At 42.6% G+C, this 26,884-nt stretch overlaps 3 protein-coding genes across 4 annotated transcripts in view; 1 reads left to right on the top strand and 2 right to left on the bottom strand.

Moving 5' to 3' along the window:
• The first annotated feature begins 46 nt into the window (after positions 1 to 46).
• LOC115770678 (protein O-mannosyl-transferase TMTC3) lies at positions 47 to 4,856 on the top strand. The gene is made up of 4 exons (XM_030716101.1): positions 47 to 122; positions 1,457 to 2,769; positions 2,833 to 3,614; positions 3,682 to 4,856. Exons 2-4 carry the CDS (start codon positions 1,653 to 1,655, stop codon positions 4,546 to 4,548), a joined length of 2,766 nt encoding a protein of 921 aa, XP_030571961.1. The 5' UTR covers positions 47 to 122; positions 1,457 to 1,652; the 3' UTR covers positions 4,549 to 4,856.
• Positions 4,857 to 5,147: 291 nt separating this feature from the next.
• The window catches only part of LOC115762966 (protein king tubby), a 36,232-nt gene continuing 14,495 nt past the window's right edge, over positions 5,148 to 26,884 (bottom strand). Inside the window, exons 1-6 of one of the 2 annotated variants that reach the window (XM_030705465.1) lie at positions 8,244 to 8,321; positions 7,632 to 7,905; positions 7,100 to 7,570; positions 6,852 to 7,042; positions 6,646 to 6,783; positions 5,148 to 6,585 (exon numbers count right to left, since the gene is read on the bottom strand). In XM_030705465.1, coding sequence (XP_030561325.1) covers positions 6,316 to 6,585; positions 6,646 to 6,783; positions 6,852 to 7,042; positions 7,100 to 7,570; positions 7,632 to 7,896 — 1,335 coding nt within the window. In that variant the 5' untranslated portion in view covers positions 7,897 to 7,905; positions 8,244 to 8,321 and the 3' untranslated portion in view covers positions 5,148 to 6,315. Of the gene's footprint in view, positions 6,586 to 6,645; positions 6,784 to 6,851; positions 7,043 to 7,099; positions 7,571 to 7,631; positions 7,906 to 8,243; positions 8,322 to 26,884 lie in introns of those variants that run through there. The other variant, XM_030705382.1, reaches the window with a different exon arrangement.
• LOC115762863 (glycerophosphocholine phosphodiesterase GPCPD1) lies at positions 10,546 to 12,851 on the bottom strand. Its single transcript, XM_030705275.1, has one exon. The coding sequence runs from the start codon at positions 12,641 to 12,643 to the stop codon at positions 10,601 to 10,603; it is 2,043 nt and encodes a 680-aa protein (XP_030561135.1). The 5' UTR covers positions 12,644 to 12,851; the 3' UTR covers positions 10,546 to 10,600.

Genomic DNA, 26,884 nt, shown 5'->3' on the forward strand with positions numbered 1-26,884 from the left:
GCGTGGCAACGCGAATGGCACGTTGCGAGCAAGTTGGCCAAAAACTGTGTTGAGTTTTGTGTTAAAATGTAACTTTATTTGATTTAAAGACAACTACCTCCATAATTCACTCAATAAATACGGTAAGCTAATGACAAAGAAAACATCAAAATATGAAAACAAGTTCATTTGCACACACTGACAACATTGTAATAATTGCAATTTGCAACAAAGTTGGCAAATGTATGTACATATGGTGTTGTTGTTGGCTGTTTTGTTCACGACGCACGGACGCCAATGTAATGGCGTCGCAAAAATCGCCTTGTGGGAGAGGACGTGCGTCCATACAGGGGGTGGATGCTAGCTCCAACGCGTGGGCGCTGCAACACAGCAATGCACGGATCTCGGTCAAAGTAATTTTACAAAAACACAAACACTAAACTGCTGAGAGCGTCGCTGAGAGTGTACGTCTGAGGATTGTTGTTGTTCGTAAACGAAAAACGAAAGTGCAAGGACTTTGAGGCGCCTGCGCGTCTAATGGCGGGAAATCAACAAGCGTTGCCTGCACGTGTGTCCATAGGCGTGCTTATCTTGGCTGTCGTCCTTCGGACCTGCTGCCAAATGTCGGTCGTGCAACAAAGTTGCGCTCACTGCTTTTCGTGCTCTCCCGCTCCCACTCTCTCGCGCTCTCTCTTTCCAACTGTCTCTCCAGGACGGTCGTTGCGTTTACTTGGTGGTGGTTTGTTTTGAATGACGTCACAAAACCGATGACATTGAGTGCAACTTTGTTGCTGTCTCTCGGTCAGCGCATGTGAAGCAATAATGTTGCATCCGCATGCCGATGTGCTTGTGCCTGGCCTGGACTTGCCTAGTAATGCCTGCCCTGTTGTGCTTTCTTTCATAATATTGACAACACAAACAAAAACACGCCCACTTGCCATCGTATTCTCTAGCTTCGACTCTGTTTGCTGACTGCAAATTTCTCTTCGTGTAAAATTTTGCCGGCTGCTGCTGCTGCTGCCGCTGCCGCTGATTTTATTGGGGCTGCCGCCGCGTCGCTTACAACTTTGTTAACTTCGGGACTTTGGTGTATGCAGTCGGTATTGAGGACAGTAACCGGGACGAAGTTACTTTGTTGCGCATTAATTGATTTTTTCGGGTCCAAACCAAAGTAATAAATCGCTGTAAAAGAATCAAAGATTTTCTAATATTGTGAGCTTCTATCTATTTGAAGGTAAATTGAAATCTTTTAACTACACAAGATTTATGTGAAACCTCAATACAATATATATATAAAATGTAAAAGGCTTTTCGAACTAATAAGTTTATTTTTAATAAATTCATAAATTATTAGTTATTATATTACATTTATTTAATCAATGGTTAAATATTGTGATATTAAGACTGACTTTAATAAGTAAAGTATATATTATTTTAATCAATCAATAATCAACTTGTCCTTTTCTTATCTTTACAGGCAATGTAGTTTCTCTACAAGCTTTTTATAAGATATACTTATAGATAAATATATAGATTCATAGACGTAACTTGTATACAACATTCCATTTGGTGTAGTAAAGTAATTATGGATACATGAATTGAGGTTCTGCACGGACTGGAAAGTAACGCAGGCAACGGCAAGCGGGCAGGCAGGAAGTAAGCAAAAGTCAACCATGTCAACGAACCCCAACCAACAGCAACATGCAGCTACTACAACAGCAACAGCAGCGGCAGCGATATGCAACCGGGAGAGGGAGAGAGAGCGGGCTGGGTGCAGTAGCTCGCAGCGCAACTTGCTCGAATTTCTGTGCATATGTGTGGCATGCGTTTTGTGCTATTACAATAGCACGCAGTGCGGACTGGTGTTCGACGATGTCAGCGCGATAAGGGACAACAAGGATTTGCGGCCGAGCACGCCGCTGCGTAATGTGTTCCTTAACGATTTCTGGGGCACGCCGATGCGCAAGGAGCACTCACACAAGTCCTACAGGCCCCTGACAGTGTTGACGTTTCGCTTTAACTACTTGCTGCACGCACTGGACCCATTCGGATACCATCTCGTCAACCTGCTGCTGCATGTTGCAGTCTGTCTGCTGTGGCGTCGTGTCTGTCGCCTTCTGCTGCGTCAGTGTGCGGCTGGCAGTAACGAGACGCCGTCCTCCACGTCCGCATCCGCGTCTGTGTCCTCGCTCAACACATGCGCTTTTGTCGCTTCGCTCCTGTTTGCAACACACCCGGTGCACACCGAGGCCGTTACTGGCGTCGTAGGCCGTGCTGAATTGCTCTCTTCAATATGCTACCTGGGCGCGTTTCTCAGCTATGCGCACGCAACGGGCGGCTCGCCTCGGCGTACGAACTGGGCCTCGCTTTGCCTGTGCTTTGGCAGTTGCCTGCTAGCCTCCATGTTGTGCAAAGAGCAAGGCATCACGGTAGCTGGCATATGCGCCGTCTACGAACTGTTCGTGGTGCAGCAGGTGCGGCCGCTGCACCTGTGCCACGTTGTGCTGCGTATGTTTGAGGAGCAGCCGCCGGCGAAGCTGGGACAAACCAGTGCGCGACGCTGGTCGTCGACACTATGGAAGCGTTTAGCGTTTCTTGCATTTATCACCGTCGCATTGCTGGTTGGACGTGTCTACGTGATGGGCTCCCAGCTGCCAATCTTCACCCGCTTCGATAACCCTGCCTCGGCAGCTGCTACGCCTGTGCGCCAGCTAACCTATGGCTACCTCATCTACCTGAACTGCTGGCTGTTGCTGTACCCATCGTTGCTCTGCTGCGACTGGACAATGGGTGAGTAGCACACAATGTAGATTGTCCATACTAAAGCTTAATCACAAATATCTTGGCTTGCAGGCACCGTGCCCCTGCTGGAGGGATTTGCTGATCCTCGAAACCTGGCTACCTTGTGCACTTTTCTTGGTCTTGGCACGCTGGCGGCCAAGGCTTGCTTTTCACGAAATCTATCGCAGTCACGCACGCTGCTCATGTGCCTCGGCTGGATAGTGCTGCCCTTTTTGCCCGCCTCGAATCTATTCTTCCCGGTCGGCTTCGTGGTGGCCGAGCGCATTCTTTACATGCCATCGATGGGCTACTGTTTAATGGTTGCCTACGGCTATCACCAGTTACAGCGGCGATGGCGTTTGCGTTGGGGGCGTTTGGCGCAGACGGCACTCGTTGCGCTGCTGGTCGCGCACGGGCTGAAGACACATCAGCGCAACTGGGACTGGCGCACGGAGTACTCGCTTTTTATGTCCGGGGTGCATGTGAACCAACGCAATGCCAAACTGTACAATAACGTGGGACACGCACTGGAGAACGAGGGCCGATACGACGAGGCTCTGATGTACTTCCAGCAAGCCGTTCACATACAAACAGATGACATTGGCGCCCACATTAACGTGGGTCGCACCTACAACAATCTCAAGCGCTATGCCGAGGCGGAGCAGGCGTACATGCGTGCCAAGGCTCTTTTCCCGCAAGCCAAAGCTGGTGTTAGCTACCACGCACGGATTGCGCCCAATCATTTGAATGTTTTTATCAATCTGGCCAATCTGATATCCAAGAATCAAACAAGGCTGGAGGAAGCCGATCATCTCTACAGACAGGCAATTAGCATGCGCAGTGACTACGTCCAGGTGAGACTTTAAACCGATAACGGTTATGTTCGTTATATTGATACTAGTGTTGCGCTTCATGTTGCAGGCCTATATCAATCGGGGCGACATTCTTATGAAGCTGAATCGCACAGCTCAAGCACAGGAGGTTTACGAGCAGGCGCTTCTTTATGATAGCGAGAACGCGGATATCTATTACAATTTAGGCGTCGTGTTTCTGGAACAGGGCAAGAGTCAACAGGCGCACGTATACTTCAACAAAGCCATCGAGCTGTATCCGGAGCACGAGCAAGCACTGCTCAATTCGGCTATACTTCTGCAGGAACTCGGCGGAGCGGAGGCGCGGCAATTGTCACGTGCCCGCCTGTACAAGGTGTTGGCTAGAGATGCGAACAATGAGAAGGTTTACTTCAATCTGGGAATGCTGGCCATGGACGAGATGAGCTTTGACGAAGCCGAGCAGTTCTTCAAACGTGCTATACACCTGAAGTCGGACTTTCGCAGCGCGCTTTTTAATTTGGCACTGTTATTGGCGGACTCGAAGCGGCCGCTGGATGCAGTGCCTTTTCTTAATCAGTTAATCCGCCACCATCCCACTCATGTGAAGGGTCTAATACTGCTGGGCGACATATACATCAACCACATGAAGGATCTGGATGCGGCAGAGAAGTGCTATCGCAGCATACTGCAGCACGATCCGCGCAATACGCAGGGCCTGCACAATCTCTGCGTGGTTTTCGTGGAACGCAAATGGATGGCCAAGGCGGCAGCTTGCCTGCAGTTCGCCCAGCGACTTGCGCCCGGCGAGGACTACATTGGACGCCACCTCCAGATTGTGAACTCACGCCTGCAAAAAATCAACAAGTTACCTGATACGTCGCCTGAGCGACAGTTAGCTTACAAGGACTACGATCCGCTTGAGTTCAGGCCAGCCGATGATGTCCTAAGCTTGTAGCAGTTCCCATCATCAGGCTATTCCACATTTGCGAAGCATTTCGTCTAGTTTAAGTAAACATTATATAGCGACCCAATTGTACATTCCCCAAGGATATTTATTGAATCTCGTTTGGACTGCCGTTTAGCTGATACAAACGTGGAATGTATACGGACAGTTACGGCAGTTTATAACAAAGTACGTAATCACAACCTGACCTTGTTTTGTATATAGAACAAATTTTGTATTAGTAAAAAGTACTACCGAAAACTTGCATTTATTATATACAAATTAAATTGTACTTAATGGCACTAAATAAAATTATCTGTACTTAAATGCGCATAGCACTGGGGTTCTTTTTGTTCATTTATGAATTGTGTAAAGTATTTCGATATTATTTCGTTTTAAACAAAATGCATATGTATATAGTCACACTATGGAAAAATCGCGATTGGCTTGGGATATGCGAGTGAGGCACGATGATGCCCAAGAGCAAGGTACGTCAAGTCTAACTATCAATACAAATAATTGAAAGCAACACCTTATATCAATTAACCAAAACCCAATATAAATGGTATTTAATCTCTTGCTTAAGATGCAATTAACCATATTTTAGTCCCAGTGTGGCTTCAAAACCGGGCTTCACCTTTAAAAAATCTCAGAGTGTGGTGTATATTTTGCACGTTTTTTATATATTTGATTTGATATACATAAATACATGTTGAAAAATAATTGTTTTTTAAATCAGATTGTTGCTTAATTATAAAAGAGCTCGGCACAAATAGTAATGCTCTCTTATCGACTAATAGTAAATTACTATAAATAGTTGTTAAGTAGTTTATGTTCCTAAAATATTCGTTTCGAGCTGTATTCAAACTATAAAATCGATAAACTTCTGAAATTTTTTGATTTTAAACTTTTGATTTGTTTATGGATTTGAATATGTGGGTAATCATATAGAGCTGTTGTGCTATTATTTTCTAAGGCTCCTTAGAATATCGGTGAGCATATTTTGAATTGTTAATTTACAATAAATACATTTAGATATTTGTTATGTTCTTTTTTGCCTACTGTGCCGCATGCAAATAATGATGATGAGCACTTCGACTGACTAGAGTTTTAGACTATGTTTGTTAAATATTAAAAAAAATAATAATAAAGTACACTTAAATACACATGAGGGTGCTAATATTTGTACAAGAAACACTTGAGTACTCAAGATGCAGTTGAACCTATGTATTGAGAGGCGGTTAAATGGGTGACACATGTATCTTTTGTTCTTTTGATAGACTGCCCCTTGTATTTGATCTGTAATCTCCTAAACAACTAGCTAGAGAGTGTACAGCAAAATGTTTAAAAGTATTTCGTTGTAAGGAAAGAAATATTTTTCAAAGATTTAATTGAAGAAGATAAACTTGAAGTGCTTAAAATGTTGCTGTCGCTATGATATTTATTTATACTGCGTTCCTCTCATGAGAACTGTAAGTTTCGGCATAGTTTTGGTCTTGTAGGGTGTTTGCTAATCATAGCTGGTTGTTTAATATTTTCTAAATATTTATGTTCCACTAATTTGTCTGCATCTCTATTAACACACATACGCACATATAATACCATAGTTCTTGATATTGTTTGAAAGTAATTAGATTCGTTATTTAAAAATATTTTGCCAAATACGAGCCTCTGCGTTCATGATATTTCTTACAATCTATACTAGTTAGGGTATGCAAAGTCGAGCTGTTTTTCGTATAAATAAGGCATCCGTAACTGTAACAAGGATAAGGTCATGGTTCACTCGCAGGCGATTTTGCCATCGAAACTGCTGAGCGCTATGGCGAAGGCTTGCATGGCGCAGAGCGGATAGCGATAGTCCATGGTGAAGACATCCTCGGATGTGCGGCCAAACTGCATGACTATGTATTCCGGATCGGAGTCGTGCACCAACTGAAAGTTCTTGACAGACGCTTGCGTGACGCGACCGTGAAAGTTGAGCACATAGGATTGCGTCTCGTCGTTCCAAACTGGCGTCTTATTGTGCAACTCCACAATGTTGTCCATGTTCTGGAGCAGAATAAAAGGTATGATTAAGTATTAGCAAATGGGTGTAGAGTGCCTACTGACCTTCATCTTCCACAAATCGAGTATGCCCTGCTGTTTGGGATCCGCAGAGCTGATCTTGACGCGCTGGTCGTCCTCAGTCATGCCCGGCAGTATCACAGTCATGTTGCGCGGTCCCTTAAAGCCCAGAATGTTGGTGTCCTGGTCATGAAAAAGCGAATTAATTATTATAGCAGTTGATTCTGGATTGTGATTCTGATGATACTCACGTAGATGATCACTGCCAGATCGAGTCGTGGACTTTCTGTGCTGTCCTTGTTGCCACTATCGAATACCGTGAAGGATGTGCCGAACACATTGGAGCGTAGCTTACCGCAGAAGCCATCTGCGTTGCGCGACAGATCGGTGGGATCGCAGCTAACAATATAGTTGGATGTTTTGCTCTTCTTCCGCTTGCGCCCTTTAAGAGAAGGATCAGTAAAAGCGCCTGCCTTTGACAGAGGAGGGACAAACTTACCGCCCAGCAGAAAGATCTTCTTGCCGTAGTCCCGCTCCAGATGCAGATAGTAGATGGGGAACAGTCCGCGGTCCATGCCCTTGCGATCTCGTGTGATGCGGCACTTATAGAGCACACCTTGCGGCGCCGGCTGCATGACAAACAGATCAATGCTGCCGATGACGTCGCCTTCGGATTCGCCGCTGCCAACGCCGCTGCTGCTGCCGTTGGCTACTCCGTTGCTGGTCTCCGGCGCGACGCCGTCTTTGTAGGGTGAGGCGATGCCGGCGGGGCGCACTGGAGCCACGCCCGCTATGTTGCGATTGGCATAGTCGTCTTCGTCGAGAGTCTCGTTAAAGGATTGCTGGCCGTTGCGTAGCCGCTGCGAGTGCGCCGAGTTGGCACTTTGCGGCGGCAGTGGATTCTCAACGACCGTCACGGGACTGCTCTCTTCGTCCTCCAGCTCGTGCGACGAGATCTCCTCGATTAAGTCTGCAATTCGATGGACGGCATAACAATACTGGATACCGTTCCTGACGTAGCCGGGACTCACCTTCTTGATTGATGGTGCTGAGGCTGCGCAAGTTGTTCGAGTTGTTGCGACTCGAGTTCAAGCTGCTGGACAAGTGCACACTGGAGCTGTTGTTGCTCAATATCTGATCCGGGTTATGTGGCGATCCTATGAACTGCATGGGTCCATCATAGGCGTGCAGCTCCCGGCTGTTGCCGCGCATTCCGGACATTGGGCGACTCATCTGCAGGTCGCTGGCCTGCACCATGCCGGGCGAGGCGCGCTTCTGCCGGATGTAAGCGTCCATCAGCTGGCGCTGTAAACAATAATTTATTATACTTTCATAATATTCAATTTCTTTGATGATGATCCGTCAAATAATAATTTATAATATAATATAATTAATCCTAATCTACATATCAAAATTAGTGTATTTTGTTCTTATACTTTTTGAGTTCTGCTTAAAAAGCCAAGACAATCGATTTTAATTGCTATTGTGGAAATATAACGAGATATTGGCAAACAATGATTAACTTTGCCGAATGGCATATCAAAATATATATTTTAAGTCTCCAACTTTTGTAGTTTTTGCGATGGCACATTTTTAAAGCTGGACAAACAAACGCATAGTTCGGATATATATAATTTACTAACCTATAAGACAATTCTCCTTTTGAACAGAATCCATATACCCTTCTTACTCATTTTCTATGGGCACAGGACTTTCAAACATCGGATAACATAATCTTAAGTTAATGCACAAAACTTTTTCCATACGGAGGAGCTGCTAAATTTGGACAGCCTGAAGCTCTTTGTTCGTGTGTGTTATCATAAAGAGAAAAGTATATTTATAGCCGAGATTTTCCTGGCTAAAGACGCTGTCACTTATTATTTATAATAAAAACAATAAGATTTCATTTTCTTTAAATTTGATTGACCATATTTTAGCACTTGCAACAGCCAAAGCGATAAGAGCCATAAAATATTTGAATATCTTTATGACTGCATTTACGTAAATATATACTTCTGATTTTTTTTTTTATAATAATAAATGTTTGCAACTCATTTAAAAGTTCGCTTGTCATTTCCGTGCTTTGCTTTAAAATCTAAGCGAAAAACAAGTTTATTACCCATGAAAAACATGTAACCTGCTCAGCTGCTCGAGACTGCCCGACTAGAAAATACTCTATATCCAGTAAGCAGGCATTATAGGGTAAGATTTAGCATGTTAAGTAGTTTTCGGGTTTGAACCCGCAACTCACTTTTAGTTTGCCATTCACCAAACGTTAAAATGAATTAGTTGCATAATCCGTTGTTTTCTTTTTGTTTGTAACATTACTCTGAACATCTTTTAATATTCCGAAAACTGAATATGAAAAACAAGTTGCATAATTAGGAAATTAGACTGTTTTAAAATATTTAAAGCGTAATCGAAATAAATAGTTACAGCAACTGGGCAAGCTTTGTACAGGGTATCTGTTAGTTGGGCGTTATCGACTTAACCATTTTCCTTTTAGGTCATTTTTGCTTGGCTTGTAGAAATGGAATATAATTTATTTCATAGAACTGTTTTTTCCGAGCGTGATATAAAAGCCAAGTTTGTTTAGCATTAAATATTTAAAGGGGAAGGGAGAACTAATTAATGCATCGCTTTATTCGGAGACCTGTTTGCGAATGAGCTAATCTTCAATTATATAAGTAAGTAGGTGCATATGATTGGTTACGGGAACTACCCCGATTTTTCCGACAACGCAATTATCTTTAATGCATTCAAAGTCAATTTATATGTGCTCGAATGTAATTAGAGCTGGGTTTAGCTGCCAGTCAATTAGCAAAGCGCAAATAAAAATAAGACGCATAATTATACAAATACGAGCACACATTTAAAGCTGGATGGATGTGTACAGAGATAGCCCCTTTTGAGACTGAACTCTGGTGTAATATGAGGTTCGGGCCTTGGCATATTAATACACTCACCTACACACTTATGTAACTGCGGATGCATTGTGATGCACGGTGTTGATGGACGCCTGCCAGGGGGGGGGGACAATGCAATTGCATCACAGAAATGACCGCAGGGCAAACCGCGACGCCTTCGCTGGGAGAGAGGCGATTGACCACTTGGGGCCCGGGGCCTGGGGCCAGTCGCTTTTTGTGGAATGAAATGGAATGACGCGACATGTCACGACATGACATGACAGCGACTGGGATTGCGACTGGGGCAGTTGATGGCAATGATTTCATTAAACATTTAAATTTCAAGTTCAGCGTGAAAAACAAAGCGAGAAATGCAAACAAATTTAGCGAACTGCGATCTTTTTTATACAGCTTTTTTTATCAAGGCTTTTTTGTTGAACCGATTTGTACCAGGAATTCAAATCTAAACGTGAACCGAACAAAATGTAAATATGATTCTTTGATTCATGTTAATTCAAATAGTTGCATTGAATATTGAAATAGGATATGAAACCAAGGTTCGAGTCTGGGCTCAACCAAGCACTCGAACCGAGCCTTAACCCAACCATCGAACATGTTTGCTGAGTTCGCAATCATGTTCGATATTATTACAATTGGAGGTTGCCATTTTTTAATAACCAGCCCTTCTTTTTGTTTAATTTAGTGATATTCAAAAAAAAAAAACATTTGGTTTTTTAATCAGCAGCGCTTTTATACCTTTTATTTTGTCATGCTCCTCCTTTGAACTGAAAAAGTTATCTGCAAAAGGATTTATTTCTGCGCTGATGCACAACGAGCATTGCGCAAAAGTTTTCTTTCGTTTTTGTTTCTCAAGAAGGAAAAGGCAATTATGTGGAAATTTCAAATCCTTTCCCTTTTATTGCAACCAGAATAGGGCAGGGGAAAGGAAACAGAAGCTCGCGGACACGTCCAACAATCAGGAAGCTGACGGGAAATGGGAAATGGGCACGCCTTGCAGTAAAAAAACAGAAACGACAGCTTTTTAGAGAAAGTACGTTTATTGCATGGCGTTAATATCAAGTACAAAGTAGAAGCTAGAGAACGTTTACATTGCTCAGGATGCTCTCGAGGGTGACATTGGAGGAGCGCTGCTTGTTGGCGGGCGCACACTGTAGCTGGAAGAAGTCGGGCAGGTCGAGCTCGGCTTCGAAGGCGCCCGTCTTGCTGGGTGGCAGCCAGAGGTCCATGCGATCGTAGATGACGGCATCGGGGCCCTGCTGGATGAACCAATCGATTGCCTCGCGATCCTTGATATCAGAGCCCCAGAGCAACAGCAGCGGCAGCTGGGACTTGGCCCGCTGCACTAGCGTGGGATCGGCCTTGAAGAACACGGCGTTGGGCACAATGCCCGCGAGGTCGAAGGCCTGGGCAAAATTGATGCTCTGCTCCACGGTGCTGGTGCGCGGATCGGCATAGACATTCTCCTTGCTGCTGGTGAGGAAGAGCACCGGATACATGTTCTGTTTGAAGCGCAGCAGCGTGCACAGATCCGCATCGAAGCTCTTGAGGATGTTGAGGCGACCACAGCCGTAGCGCTGCACCACCTCCAAAATACGGTCCACAAACAGATTCTTGTCGATGGTCTGCTCGCTCTCGTAAACGCCGTTGGATTGCAGCTGGGGCCACTTGATTTCAATGTCGAATCCAACGCTGAGGTTCACCCGCTCAAAGAAGTCCTGCAGCGTGGGGAACAGGCGCTGTTCCACCTGCTCAACATTGCTGTGAGCTGGATACTCAATGATCTTGTTGCCAACGATCTGGTAGGTCTTCACCTGCTTCAGCTGCTCATAGGTAATGTCCTTGATGAGCACCTCGGTAAGATCGTTGCGCGTAGTCGGTGTCTTGGAGTCAATGCAAACGCGTATGGAATAGTCATGGTGAATGATGGGCACCAGGTCGCTGGTCAGCTGCACATCGAACTCGACTAGATCGGCGCCCAGCTCGCCGGCCTTTAGCATGGAGCCCAGCGTGTTCTCAATGAGCGGCGCCGCCGACGTCGAGGAAAGCGACAGGCTTTTGCCCAGCCCACGATGGCCGATCTCCAGCGCTGTCCAGTTGGCCCGCCAGTAGTTGACGAAGCTGGTGCGGAAATCTGTGCTGCCATTGGCCATGGGACGCACCACAAGGTACTCAAGCTGCAGTTCGCCCACCACGCGCTGCCACACCGGCGATATTAGCTGCAGGGTCAGGTTGCCATCGCTGCCCACCAGAGAGCCCGGCTGCAGGTGAGCGTAGCCCAGCAAGCGCACCAGGTCCTGCTGCTCGCCATAGACTTCCAGCTGGTAGGCCACCTGCTGCAGCTGCTCCACCGTCACATGGAACATGAGCAAGTCCTTGTCCTGCGTATAGGGCACACCGTACTCTGGCTGCGGCCGGAGTATGCTGTCGGCGTAGACCATGCGCACGTACTCCACGTTGGCTGCTGCCGAGCTTAGAATGGGCGACAGATTGCCCGGATGCACTGGCTGCAGGCGCAAACGCAAGCTGGCTGCATCCGGCACCGTCTGCTCCTCCAGGCGCAGCGCCTGGCGGAACACCTTGAGCTGCACAATCGAGCCAGAGCTCTGCAGCCAGCCGCGGGTCAGCTGCCGCTGGCCATCGATGCTGCCCAGCTCATCGGAGCGATTACCCGCCAGCTTGGTCGTATTAAATGCGTGCGGCAACACATGCGACTCCCAGCGACGCACCTGCACGCCGCCGGAACGCGACACGGCCGCGACAAAGTAACGGTACTCGACACTGCTGTTCTGAGGCAGCAGGACCGATCCCACCCAGACATTGTGCACGGCCGTGCGATTCAGGAGAACGGCCCGATCCGCTTGCCAGCTGCCCAGCGCCGCCAGATTGCCGACCAGCGCAGGCTGCTCATGGGATGCCAGCACGTCCTCCTTGGAGAGGGTTAGCGTGAAATTGAAGGTCAGCGGAGAGTTGCGCTTCAGCGGCACAAATCGTCGCGCGGCATAGTATTTCTCGTAGTACGAGTCGCTGTCACAGTGCACGGCCACGGACAGCAGGCAGAGCATGCTCAGCCAGGCGATGGCCAGCGCCACGAATGTTTTGCACATGGACATGGACATGGCAGGCGATCTGAGCACGGCGGCGAACGCGTTGCGACTATGGCCCGAGCTGGCGGCACTTTAGCTGCCAAGTACTTTGGTGTTCCGTACGCCCCACACTCTTATCACATATCACACGGGCACTCGAGAGATTTACGACATCTTCGGGTCAGCCAAACAGAGGCGACAGGTAATTTACGCCGGCAAGCGCTATCAGCGCGAGCGCCAATTGACAACTGAATGGTTAAGCTCGACTGTTGCTCACCGCTGGCCAGTTTCGCACGTGCCTCCGCCTCATGTATCTCACAGATACAGCTGCAGATGCAGATACTTGTTAGCTATAAATATATTTATAGTCTTCGTTACATATACGCCAGCAAAAGCTCTGCGCCTTCTACGTCATCAATTGAGGCACTGGCAAAGCCAATCCCAATCCCCAAACCCAAACCCAAATCCAAATCCCAACGCCGTATTAGCGCAATTTTAATGAATTTGTTTTTGACTGCTGCGCAAAAGTGTTGCCTTGATGGGGTTCGGGTCCGTCGCCCTATACAGCACACACACACACACACGCAGCCCCACACACACACCTACATACAGGCACGCACTTGTGTGGGGACTCAATTGCCGCCTCTGTGGCTAATGTTATTTGGGGGCTAGAACCCCCGCGTTCTATTTAAATGGCGAAAGTTTTTGTCAACGGCCGTGTAATTTATCTGCAATTACATATATTTCGTAACATTCGCTCGGGTTCTCTGTGCGCTCGGCAACTAATTTGCAAGCGGGCAAAGGTACACAGTAAAAAAAGCTTAAAATTTATAACCATTTTATCGAGCACCTCCACGTCTTCGAAACTAATTGTTGTTCAATTTGAATTAATATTTTGCAGTCAACACGTTCGTTATTTATTGACAGTTCAATATTTGGAATCAATCCATTTCGTTGATAATTTGAATAAAATACTATGTTAAGAGAACAACAAGGTGTTCCCTTTTGAATGAGTTCAAAGTATATATATATATATATATATACAGAAATAAGGCATCAAGAGTATCGTACTTGAATCAAATACCAAAAAAATACCCTTTTAGCCATTTTAAGTGAGTATATGATATCAGGGTATATAGAGAAAAGCAAAATTCAAGTATGTTTAAAATTAAAAATTGCCTACTTGAATCAAGTATAACCAATTCTAAAAGTGCGATAACATTATTAATACTAGACTCAAGTATGCAATTGTTCATTTTAAATATTCTTCAGTTTTTATTTGTTATGTTTTTCAGCCTTGTTGAGGTCTTCATAAAAATATAACAGCATCGAATCAAGTTTAAGTGTCGCGTATACTGTAAACAAAATAATCTCAACAATACCTAAGCTATCCTCATTTTAAACTTGAAATCAAACTAATAATGTACCGAAATCTGTTGCTAAAACAATCCGAGCTTGTCCCTGTACGTATATATTTAATGTGATTGAACTTGATGTAAGATTAATTTAGACTTGGAAATAAATATTTATCTTATTGAAAATATATTATATGAAAATATATATATATATATATATATATATACTTTTTTGTAAGTTAACAATACTTGCAACTGAATTATAGTTATTATTTTATAAATTTAAATCTAAATTGAAATCGAAACTAATATTTTTACTGTGTAGTCCAAACGTTAAAAAAGTATTTCAAGAACGTTAGCTTTTTGGTTCTTTTAGATTTTGCTGATTGGAATATTTATTCCTTAACATTGCTTTAAAATAAACAATGTTAATCAGGCATAAAGATTATGACTGTGGACTCTAAGTAAAACCGAAATTGGCGCAGAGCACGGCCAGACCTTGATTAGGTTTTTATGGCCAACGGAGTCCCGTGTGTACCTGCATATTTGATAGGGGTTATTAAAAACAGCGTAGCGTATAAATTTTTCCACGTTAATAACAACAATTTATGGCCACACATGGAAAATGCATCGCAGTGATTTTTTTTGCCGTCTTTTGGAGTTCGCTCAACGCGTTTATTTTAATTTAGGCCGACAAATTTGCGTAAAATTAAAGGGCGTTACAGTGGGTCGTAAAAAGCACGTACACTCACACAGACACCACTCATATATGTGCGTGCGTATGTGTCTGTGTGTGTATGTGTGTGTGTATGTTGTTCTTTTGCCAACGATATTTGGCTTAGCTAACATTTGGGGTCGTGCAATAAAATGATTACTCATACGCAGCGTGGTACAACGAAATTGATAAAGTCAGCAACACTAAAACACAAACAAAATAAGACTACGATGCAGGCTACTGTGCTGCATACCCTGTACGCCGAAATTGTGTAGTGTAGGTAATGCTACCCTAATACCCATTAATGGGCATGTTGGAAAATAAAAACTATCGATCGGCATTAAGATCTTTTGTTATGGAATTTATTTTACGAAGTAGAAATGTTATTATTATTATTACTATTTTTGTTAGATTATTATTATGATACACATTTTAATATTTTCTACTCGCCCTGCAATGTTAATAATAGTTATTAAAATTGGAAATTTAAAGAAAATTAGTAATTTTGTATTTTCAGAAAATATTTTTTTCCAATTGACAGACTGAAGTGTTGCCTTATTACAGGGTAATTGCTGTTCAAGCTATCTCAACCAGAGCTTTTACACTTGTTTTATGGTGAATTAATGTGCGCACCACATTACAAAATGACAAACATGAGAACCAGTCTGCCGAGGCCCCTTTCTTGCTTGCCGATGTTTTGCCATTCCGGATTAAGCATTATATTCATGTATTACGCCGGATTAAATGCGGTTGGCCCAAATGCAAAGAGGCAAAACGAGCAATGGGCGCTTGTTGAGCAGACGACGGACAAGGAGGTGGAATACATTAAATACATTTGCATTCGGAACCTGAACTCTCTGGCAAATGTGCGCACCTAATAATGTGAAACAGGCTGCCAGAGGTTGCCAAACTATTGAATAATGAATGGACTGATGAGCAGCCAGTGGCATAAAATCAGATGGCCAATGGCTTGGAAAAGTACTCATCGATTTGGCTGGTCAAAGGACGATAAGCCATGCTGAGGCGACGACAAACATGACCCGACGATTAAGTTCAACAAAAAAGAGCTGCCCATAAAATAGATTCGGTTTGATGGAAACGGGCTAAAAGGATGCCAGACGCAAACTATTACGAGTTGTCGTTTCCACCTTTGGCTTCGCTTTTGCGCCGCCCTCGACCCATGGCTGCATGCGTGTATTGCCTCCCCCGCCCCTGCTGTCCATTTTTTGTGGGCCATGTTGAGGTCCATTTAGTCGACGCTTCATTGGGCCAATGTCCATTGTCCTGTCATGTCCGCAGTGACGGCAACAAAATTGTGAATACAAAAAGTACCTGACAAATCTTTAAAATGCAGATTTTATAAATGTTTGTGTTTCTTCTATTTTTAGATATTTAAAGTTTTCTATTTATAAGCCTATTAAGCTTTAAGCGTCTGACCTTGGAGAGCTTAGAATTGGTTTTAAAAACATTTCCCTTTAGAATAAATTTTTTATATATTTTAATAGCATTACCAGACGAAACTTTACCCGTGTGGGTTTTGGTTAGGCAGGACTGATTTTCATTCCAATTTTCCAATGTTTTATGTACATAAATATATACAAGAAATTATCCGATGTCACCAGAATCAATTGAATTATGTGCAAAATGCAAGTGTTATCGAAATTCCTTGTGTAATTCTCTTGCGGCCCAATCAACAAATTAACTGAACGCTAGCCAAAAAACGTATTACTGCTCTCGGTTCTCGTAGTTTTTCTTCTTATAAATATTTCGTCTCAACTGCACAAAAACTATTCACCTTGAACTTGTTAAGAGCGACTTTTTTTCTAATATAAATAAGAACAATTTTCTGTATTTCTGAGTGCTGAGTGCTCACTTTCGACCCCAGAGGAAGCTTCAGTTAAAATGTCAACTTCTTAGCTCCAATGTTTGGGCTGTGCGTTGGTCAGTCAGTCAGTCAGTCAGTCAGTCAGTCAGTCAGTTTGTCAGTCTGTCTGTCTGTCAGTCAGTCAGGCAGTCAGTCAGTCAGTCAAGACTACACAGTTTGTCTTGTCTGACTGACTTAACTTAACTTAATTTATCATTTTTGGTAAGAAATAAATAAGAGGCTATACAAAACGAAATCAAAATAATACAAATGGGGTTTTTATAATAATATACATATATATTAATATTTAAAAATATTTTCAATTTAGAAAAATTGAAGTGCACTGAAATCTCGTTCATTTGATGCCAAATAAATATTTATTTAAAACCTAACAAGATGAAAATAATGAAAATGCGGTTGCAACTTGTGAACTCAAGTAAAGAAATAATTCAAATAACTTTTCTAGACTATGGGAAAACTTGTTGACGGTGTGCAATTTTGTATGCAAAACAAAACAAAGCAACAAATATTTTCTGTTTTGCATCTTAGGAAAGATAAATAAAAATTCAAATGTGGTGTGCGTATGCAAAATTCAAAATTGTTTTTCAACTGAACGGGCTTAAATACGGAGCTCCAAGTAAAATTCCATGAAATTAAACTTAAGGATTTGCTTAAAAAGATATATTTTTGAAAAAAGTCTAAAACTAGGCTCCCGGAATGCATTTAAGCTGGATTTGTAAGCACCGAAGAAATTAGAAGCAAGAATCTAAGGAAGACTCCTAAAGACTCTGTAGCTCACAGGAACTGTTCCATATGTTGTAGCACAATTAAAATTATATGACTTGCTGCAGAATTTATGCATTCAATGCAAAATGTTTAATATCCGGCTTAACCCCTTAAGCGTTGTGTTTAGAGATAACGACAGCAGCTGGCAATGAAGAGAGCCAAACACATAAAATGAAAACACGTATGGGAAAGTTTTAAATAAGAGAATATTTCTATGTATGTTTTTTTTTGGCAACCGATGCACGAATTTGGGGCAAGAGACTGCTGTGGCATGGCCTCTTGTGGGTTAGCATTGGGTTTTTGTGCTTTCATAAAAGCAAAGCTGATGAAGCTGCCTTGAGTGGTTGGTTGGCGTGGCAAAGTAAGACCCAAAGCCTGATTAGAAACTAACTGAAAAGAATGCCACTTTACGGTTGAGCTCTCGAAATTTCCTCACACACAATATTTGAGACGCGTGAGGGGCCCTTGGCAAGAAATTAGCAGCGTTTTGTAGTGGCCTCCTAGGTGGAACAATTGCCCTTACAGTTTGTATGCAAATTTCGAATAACAACAATGACAAAGGTGGGCTCGAACTCGGCTGCGGCAATGGCCTAAAAGTATGCAACAGAACGCGGCGAGTGGCAACTGGCAAGTGATGTGACACACACACACACAAAGTAACTGAGCCCGGGGCAAGAGGCAGCCTTTGTTATGTTGACACATGTGTATACATACATGCGTGAGAGTGTGTGTGTGTGAGTGTGAGTGTGTGGTTGGGCTGCTGTGTGAGCGGAATAACAAAGGATCCTTGAATTTGACTCTTTTGCACTCGACAACTCGTTTGCACTTGGCAATATGTTTACCCAAGAGGTCAAATATGACTTAACTGCTTCATCAGTTCTCCTTGGGCAGTTCAATAAAGGCAAAGTCAAACAGCAACACCTTCGCGACCCGAACACGCCATGTAGGCAGTCGCATCTCAGCGTCCGAGCAAATATATGTATATTTTGCTCGAGCAAACAGAAGGAACAGCTTGGTCTTGACTATTAGAATGGCGAGCAGTCAGTAACATGGCAGCAGAAAACCAATGCCATGGCATAAATATTTATGTACTCTGTCTAATGGATGTATGTGTGTGCCCGACTAGGAGCTGCCCTGCACATGTGATTCCTAAGCTGAACGCCAGTTACATAAATATGCAAAACATCATCATATTCCCTTTGCCGTTTTCCATGGGTCTAGGGTATATAAATATATATTCTGATAGGGTAATGCTGGGCTTAACCTGGTGTCAGCAGGATGCTTGAATGTGAAGCTTCACGATGCGCACGTAACATCGAGAATTAATTACAAGAGCTGCTCGTAAAAAAGATTGCCAGTCTAAGAACATTAATTTGTGTTCTATACCCTTTCAGAGGGTATTTACGTTTTGTTATTTCCTTTCTTCCTTCCGTTGTCGTGATCTTTCTGTGTAGCCTTCATGTATGCATATGCCTAAAGGCATTTGAAAGATCAAAAAGTCAACTTTGAACTTGAATAATCAATTGTATATTTATAAGTCGATATTTTAACGTGAAATTTTTAGCGAACATATTTTATCAGGAGCTTCAAATGAAAAACAGTTGAAAATCTAGTTTTTCAGTAACTTGTTTTCCCAGCCACACTTAGATAATAATACTGCAGACGAAAAGTGAAATTGAAAATTAACACCAACTAGTTTAGTATAAACTTTAATTATATTTCGAACAATTTAAAGAGCATCAGCAAAACTTTTGTTTCATTGAGCTGTGCTTCAATGGTTTTTGGGCAACGGCCAAGGTCTCAGGTGCAAAGAAAAGAAAAAAATAACTTGCAAGGTGTAAAAGTTTTGCGGTCGTCCGATAATAGTAAAATTTTTTAATTAATGGTTGTAACTTTGCTGAGACTTTGTTTAAAGTACATTCTATTCGGCAGCTGCAGCGTCGCGATATATAGTAAGAGAAACTACTTTTTTAGTCGTTGTTTAAACTGCATTTTATTTGAAGTCTAATGGCTTTCTAACCCTCCTGCCGCACACACCTGAGCAGCCCACTGAGGAGCAATTTCCTTTCGATGTTGGCTCAAAAGCTTTAAATTCTTTTGAAATTGCGCATAAAATGCCAAAAGGAAGCTATGTGAGAGAGGCAGGATTACATTTACATATGTGTGTGTGTGTGTGTGCGTGTGTGTGTGTATACATATATTTCATATTTCCGTTGCCATCGCATTTTCTTTCGTGGTATTGATAGGATTATGTGCATGTATTTTACCAATGGAAAATTGTTGGGCTTTATTTTATTTTTGCGCTTACACGTTCTACTATTTATGGCTACTTAAGAGAACTTACATTCCGACTTTGCATATTTGGTAACTTAGCCAGTAGAATGCTACTTTATTTATTTTTTTAATGGCGTGTATGTGGATGGACTCAGCTGGACTTTAATCCCTACTTTATAGCCCGACACAATGTTGACCCCTGCAGTTAATCCGCTTAGTCAAAGTCTTTTAATGCTAACGAGTTGATGCATTTTCTTTCAAAACAATTTCCTGGCTAACGTATCCCAGGGATGTACTTTTACAGTTTTTGCCAAAGACTGCTTTTTATGGCCACAATCCCCTTTTGTTCCATGGCCATGGATGAATGCCAGAACAAATAGCTCGAGTTGCGCATGGGCTTTGTGCGTTTTGTTCGAATCGAATGCTTTAAGCCATAAAATCCTCGCTGTCATCGGTAATATGAAGTGATTTAATATTAACGCACTCCCGCCGGAGATAGAGGCGAGGGACAGCAGTACGGGCATGTCATCAGACCTCCGGCTATCAAAGTCGAATGACAGCCCGGCCCGGATACGGCAACTGGGAGAGCTACCCCTGGGGCTACGTTCATAATTTACGTGCAGCAGGTGGATTGGGACAAGGAGGCTGCTCGCTGGCGCATTCATTTGATTTGGCCAAATTACCATTTAATTACGCTAATTGTAACACAATACAGCAGTCGCTTTACTTGAACGCAAATTGGATTACAAATGCGACCTAGACAAGCCAAAGAAGCGTGTACTCAATTTACACAATTCTCTGTCGCCGTTCCATAAATATTTTAGGCCATTTCAGTTTTGTGCAGATTGCAGCCAACAGGTCCGTCGAGTGTTGTAGTCGAGCGCCACAAACTTTTCTTGGCATCATAATCCTGATTATGTCCTTGTCCTTGCCGTCGTCTTCGTTCTGCCTGAGCGTGAAGGTCCCTTCCAGCTTCCCAAACGGCAGCCAGTGACAATTGACGACAATTTTAAATAACCACTTGCCGACGGCAATTTATTTAATTAACTCAATTGGCTATATAAGAAGATTAAACAGCAGCCAGTTAAGAAAAGGACGCGGCTCGAAGGGCGGCCAAATCGAGGCCCTAATTAGTCTGCTTTGCCTTAAAACAAGACCATTTAGATCTGAGGTAATTGCCTCAAATTATAATTTTGGTCTGTCCCCTTTTCGCAGCCTGAACTTGTTGAGAATTGTAAGCGTCAATTGTGTGCTTTACACTTTGTCAAAGATCTATTCTCTGTCCCCTTTTCGCAGCCTGAACTTGTTGAGAATTGTAAGCGTCAATCGTGTGCTGTACACTTTGTCAAAGATCTTTTCTCTTTAACAAAACATAGTCAATAAGTTTTGTGCACTGTGCTCAAAAGTGTTTGACATAGTTATGTTTATATAAAACTTTTACTTTTTCTCCTTGATTTATGATGATATACGTTCTATTTTCTAAACACTTTGAGAGAAACAAACGCTGACCAAGAGCCGCATTTATCACTCTTAAACACGCTGCCACACACAGGTTTGAGTTGTGTGTATGCAAATATTGTGTGTGCGCAGATGACGTCGTCGCCTTGGCCCCACAAACCGTCAGAATAAAAGTTTTATCAATAAAAAAAAGCAGCTCAAAGTGTGGTTGCAGCAACATGCAATTGTTTGTGTTGTCGTTGTTGTTGTTATTGTTACCCCCTTTTGCTATTGTTGCATTTGCTGTCAGCCGTGGCAACACCCCTCTCCTTCTCCTCTTCTACCCCATTTAATGGAGTCCATGGCTGCATGTCCTCACCTTCGGTATAGGGAAAGTAGATAGATTTCCATGTAGTCGTCATGGCATTTTGTTGATGTTGAGCAAATTTTTTGATTTGCCACAATGCACAGCAACATTTAAATTGCATTCAATCTGTAATATCATTTGCAGTTTTTTAAAGGTAAGAAACTAAGTTCGAAATGCAGTTGCACCATTTGGCGTCCGTGTACAAGGCAATGTATGTGTGTGTGTGTGTGTGAAAAGCCACGCCAATATCACATTTTGAATTGTTTCCAATCGACATTTGTGTCCTTGAACGAATAGGTACTCAGTTTTTTTTTATTTCTACTCTCAGAGGGGGGCGGGAGTGTGTGTGTTGAAAGCAAATATTGCAATTTGATTAAAACATGCAAATTGTATCTGGGAAAGCGCACCCTTTGAATAAGCTGCTCGCGCCCGAAAGCACGCAATACAATTTTCATCGAGCTTCAGATGTTATCGTAGTCTCGGTATTTGATTTGCCTGCCTATATTATTCTAGTTTTTTTATACCCAGAACCCATTAAAAATGGGTATAAGGGTATATTGCATTTGTGCAAAATCCAAATGTATGTAACAGGCAGAAGGAAGCATCTCCGACCCTATGTATATGACGTTCCAAAACGACATAACTCCAGCGGAATTATGACGTTCCAAAACGACATAACTCCAGGCGGAGATATGACATTCCAAGACGACATAACTCCGCGCGGAGATATGACATTCCAAGACGACATAACTCCGATCGGAGATATGACATTCCAAAACGACAAAACTCCGCTTGGAGATATGACGTTCCAAAACGACATAACTCCAGGCGGAGATATGACGTTCCAAAACGACATAACTCCAGCGGAATTATGACGTTCCAAAACGACATAACTCCAGGCGGAGATATGACATTCCAAGACGACATAACTCCACGCGGAGATATGAAATTCCAAGACGACATAACTCCGCGCGGAGATATGACGTTCCAAAACGACATAACTCTAGGCGGAGATATGACATTCCAAGACGACATAACTCCAGCGGAGATATGACATTCCAAGACGACATAACTCCGCGCGGAGATATGACGATCCAAGACGACATAACTCCGCGCGGGGATATGACATTCCAAGACGACATAACTCCGCGCGGAGATATGACATTCCAAGACGACATAACTCCGCGCGGAGATATGACATTCCAAAACAACAAAACTCCGCGTGGAGATATGACGTTCCAAAACGACATAACTCCAGGCGGAGATATGACATTCCAAGACGACATAATTCCGCGCGGAGATATGAAATTCCAAGACGACATAACTCCGCGCGGAGATATGACATTCCAAAACGACAAAGCTCCGCGTGGAGATATGACATTCCAAGACGACATAACTCCGCGCGGAGATATGACATTCCAAGACGACATAACTCCGCGCGGAGATATGAAATTCCAAGACGATATAACTCCGCGCGGAGATATGATATTCCAAGACGACATAAACCCGCGCGGAGATATGACGTTCCAAGACGACATAACTCCGCGCGGAGATATGACATTCCAAGACGACATAACTCCGCGCGGAGAATTGACGTTCCAAGACGACATAACTCCGCGCGAAGATATGATGTCCAAATCATCACGTTTTTTTTTTTTTCAAAATCGAGGTCGGTGCGAAAATCGAAATTTTTTCGATGATTTTTTTTTTAAATCTCGGGTAAATAATGTCTGATTTTAAAATGTTATACCTTTTTGAATGCGTACGGATCCCTACCATCAATTGACATTCAAACAAATAAATCATCGATGGGTGGAAAAATGTTGTTGACAAAAAACCGATTCTTTCGTAAATTCAAACTTTTTGATGATTTTTTGGAATATTTCCATCAAATATCGATTGGCATCAATGATTATACCCTGAACCTATCAAAAATGGGTATAAGGGTATATTGTATTTGTGCAAAATCCAAATGTATGTAACAGGCAAAAGGAAGCTTCTCCGACCCCATAAAGTATATATATTCTTGATCAGCATCAATAGCCAAGTCGATCTAGCCATGTCCGTCTGTCTGTCCGTCCGTCCGTCCGTATGTATGAACGCAAGGATCTCAGAACCTATAAGAGCTAAAGACTTGAAATTTTAGATGAAGATGCTTCTAGCTCCCGCGCAGATCGAGTTCGATTCCGATAATCGATAACTTACTACGTTTCCAAGCAATCGATAAAAATATCGATATCGATATCCTGTTTTTTGGGCAATTTTGGTAAATAATAAGAGCTAGAGTCACCAAACTTGACATATAGCTTCTAAAATAGAATATATATATGCATTTGATGTTGGAAGAAGAGGGTTCAGGGTATCCCCTAGTCGGGAGCTCTCGACTAGAGCCTCTTATTTGTTTTGACTTTATTTTGGCTTAATATTTATGTATTCGAGTGTATTCACAAATTGTGACCCAATGACTTTAATAGTATTGATAATGATCAATCAGAACATTTGGGAAATCCAAACAATTCAAATTAGTTTTATTTGATATGCCAGAAGACAATGCTGCGACCGTAATTAATAGCCTCATGACTCTCACGTGAGACTTATACAGAATCGTTGGAATATTTTGTAGTTTACCTGGAAACAGGACAATGGCTGTGCATATGAAATATATGTGTGTGTGTCACACAGCCGATTACAAAGGCAGCTATCAGTGCGGTTCGGCAAAAGGAGAAATTAATTTAATTGCAATCTAGTATGTGGCTCTAGATTAATGGCCCTTTCGAGGTGCAAACAAACATTGAATATACATATTAATGCAGCATGGCATGTATGAGGGGTGTTTTGTTATTTGTTGTTTTATCCTCTAAACAAATAAGTGGAGCACACGCGACACATAATCGATAAAACACAACAAAGCCACCGAAAGGAATGCAGTGCAGGTGCAAGGACTTCGCCAAGGGAGTGGACTTTGATTAACAATAATATTCCATGCCAGGTGGCAATGGGTCAGTTTATCAGGTCATGATTAGAAGGGCGACCACATGACTAGCACGCATAAATTGATGACCATTGATTGAATGAATGAATGAGGTTGACGGTTGACGAGTGTGTTCTTGCCATTGTTAATCATACTTATTAAATTTGCAAAGACTGCGAAAGGATAGTCCCACAACACATGTTTGCATGCGCCTTCTAAGAGCCTGTGAAGCTAAGCTGAGGCTCCTTTATTCTTTAAGCGGAAATGGGGTCTATTTTTCTTGACAAAAAGAATTTCTCTAACTGCTTGACTTGAATGTTCAACTGCGATTTATTATTAATCAATATATTAATAAATAATCCTATTGACATTTCGTCCTGGACACATGTGACAACAACTAAATTACCTTTGGCTGAGAAGTCGCCAGGTACGCGCTCTTACAGGTTCAAGCTTGGAGGCTTGGGAGTCTTTGCATGTTCCGATTGCTTAAACATAACGATATTTCAAGTTGTTGGCTGGACAACAGAAAATCTACTTTTAATTGGTCGCCTCTTAGAGAATTAAATGCTCGAAAATTGTAAATTTAATTAAGATAACTTGAAAAACAAATAAGCTGATCATTTATTGCCGCACGTATCCAGTCCGGCCAAAGTTTCTTTTATGTTGTAGATACTTATCCGTATTCGTTGGCTTTCAACTTGAAACTTGAGTTTCGACATTGTACATTGTACTGTACAAAATATGTTGTATCATAATGACCAAAAAAGTTGCACGGTAGAGATAGTTAGGGTATCTTAATGTAGAGCCTTTTCGAGTCTAGAGCAGCGACGGTGCTCACAGCAACGCCCACCCGTCACACACCATTAATAGTTTCCACAGAAAAACAAAAACTCTTAGAATCGTTGGGTCTTCGATTTTTGTAGTTTGACAGACGAAAACGCACTTGACCATTTCCATTTGCCGAAGGTCCTGCTGTGACTTAGTCCATGACATGTTTGCGCGTGCAGAATACGATAGTTGAATTTTTGTGTGTGTCGCTTGTAATTAAGGTGAAAGTCGAGGGGACTAGCTCCCTCTCCGTCTACTTGCCTGCCCAAAGGGGTTGGCTATTCAACTGTTTGTTCTGGGAAGTTATTGATTAAATTGACTTGTTGTGTGGGGACACGATTTGAGGCGCGTGTACTCTATAAATCTTTCCATGCGTACACAGATAGAAACAAATCAAGAGCTTGATTTTAAGACTTTGATTGAGAAGAATACATGTCTTGCTTACAGAAAAAAACCCTACTCATTGTCACAGTTATTTGAAGACTTTCAAGAGCTTTTAGCTTGATTAACGAATTTAGTATGAGCGAGCTTGACCGCCGTTTTTTCTCTCTGTGTACCAGTCTATTACTTTTACTGCGTCGTCCTCCACTTCTTCAAGTTATCATAACTCAGTTTTGTGGGTGTCGGGGCAAATGCATTCAAAATGAGACGAACGCCAAGGGCAAGCAAGCGTTAACATTACGGATTATTTAATATCGCTCATACGTCACGTTGGCCTCTAGAAGTGACGGCAACGGTTGCGCTTATTCTGTCACTCTCGGCACGCCTCCCTGCTCTTATCTTACTTTGCTTTATTACAAAATCACTTTCCACTCGCCACTTTCCACTCCGCTCCGGCAAACTGTCTTTTTGCGAGAATTCAGCCTGCCAGGTGCTGAAGTGGCGCACGGATAAGCGGACGAGTGTCTGCTTAAAAAAAAAAGCAGCGTACGAATAGGGCGTGGACGCCCTGTGGCTGCCTGCCACGGTGCTAATGTCGCATTTTGAAATCTCTTTTCGTGTCGCATGCTCTTTTTTTTAATACCCTGTAAACATTACAAATACAATACTCAAGTTGTGCAAGTTTGCCCAACAGCCAGTAGGAGGCTTTTCCCCAGTCACATTCTCTCTCTCTCTCTTTCTCAGATCTCAGTAACGATAAATTTACGAAGCTATTAGTAAATGAATTGTGCTTATAATTATCGATACTTCAAAAAATTATAGATAATTATACATTATACACGCTCTTCTATCGAGCTACACTCACATTCTCGCCTTATTGAACGCAAAAAGGTACAGGGTAACTCCTGATTCGGCGCTTTAACTTAGTTTTCTTTTCGATTTGACAGACTTTCGGAAAGGTCTCCAAAAAATATATAAGATTAAAATGGTTGTTTGCTTCCTAAGTACATTGTAAGCTAAGTGACGGATTTATGACAAGTTTCTTAAACAAAATAAACTCAAGTCTTGGAGCATCATCAATCAATATGTGGCAAGGTGGTAGGATAATGCTGTATTAGTTTGCGTAATTTGTGGCTTTTGAGAATTTTATTACTCAAAAAAACACACAACATTTATACCGCAATTAAAGTCAGACGTCTGAGTTATTTTTATATCGTGTGACCTACAAACATTAAAAGCATAACAATAAACAATTTATTGCTGCCGACTTTCAGGCGCTTGTGACAGACATTCCTA

The sequence above is a fragment of the Drosophila novamexicana genome, unplaced genomic scaffold, assembly GCF_003285875.2.
Source record: "Drosophila novamexicana strain 15010-1031.04,08,12 unplaced genomic scaffold, DnovRS2.1 tig00000008-arrow-pilon, whole genome shotgun sequence".
Lineage (NCBI taxonomy): Eukaryota > Metazoa > Arthropoda > Insecta > Diptera > Drosophilidae > Drosophila > Drosophila novamexicana.

Excerpts from the sequence above, each read along its gene's own strand:
- LOC115770678 (XM_030716101.1), top strand. The coding sequence starts at position 1,653 with ATGTCAACGAACCCCAACCAACAGCAACATGCAGCTACTACAACAGCA. Across the intron at positions 2,770-2,832 it reads CTGCTGCGACTGGACAATGG|GCACCGTGCCCCTGCTGGAG; the intron begins GTGAGTAGCACA and ends CTTGGCTTGCAG. Across the intron at positions 3,615-3,681 it reads TGCGCAGTGACTACGTCCAG|GCCTATATCAATCGGGGCGA; the intron begins GTGAGACTTTAA and ends TTCATGTTGCAG.
- LOC115762863 (XM_030705275.1), bottom strand. The coding sequence starts at position 12,643 with ATGTCCATGTCCATGTGCAAAACATTCGTGGCGCTGGCCATCGCCTGG.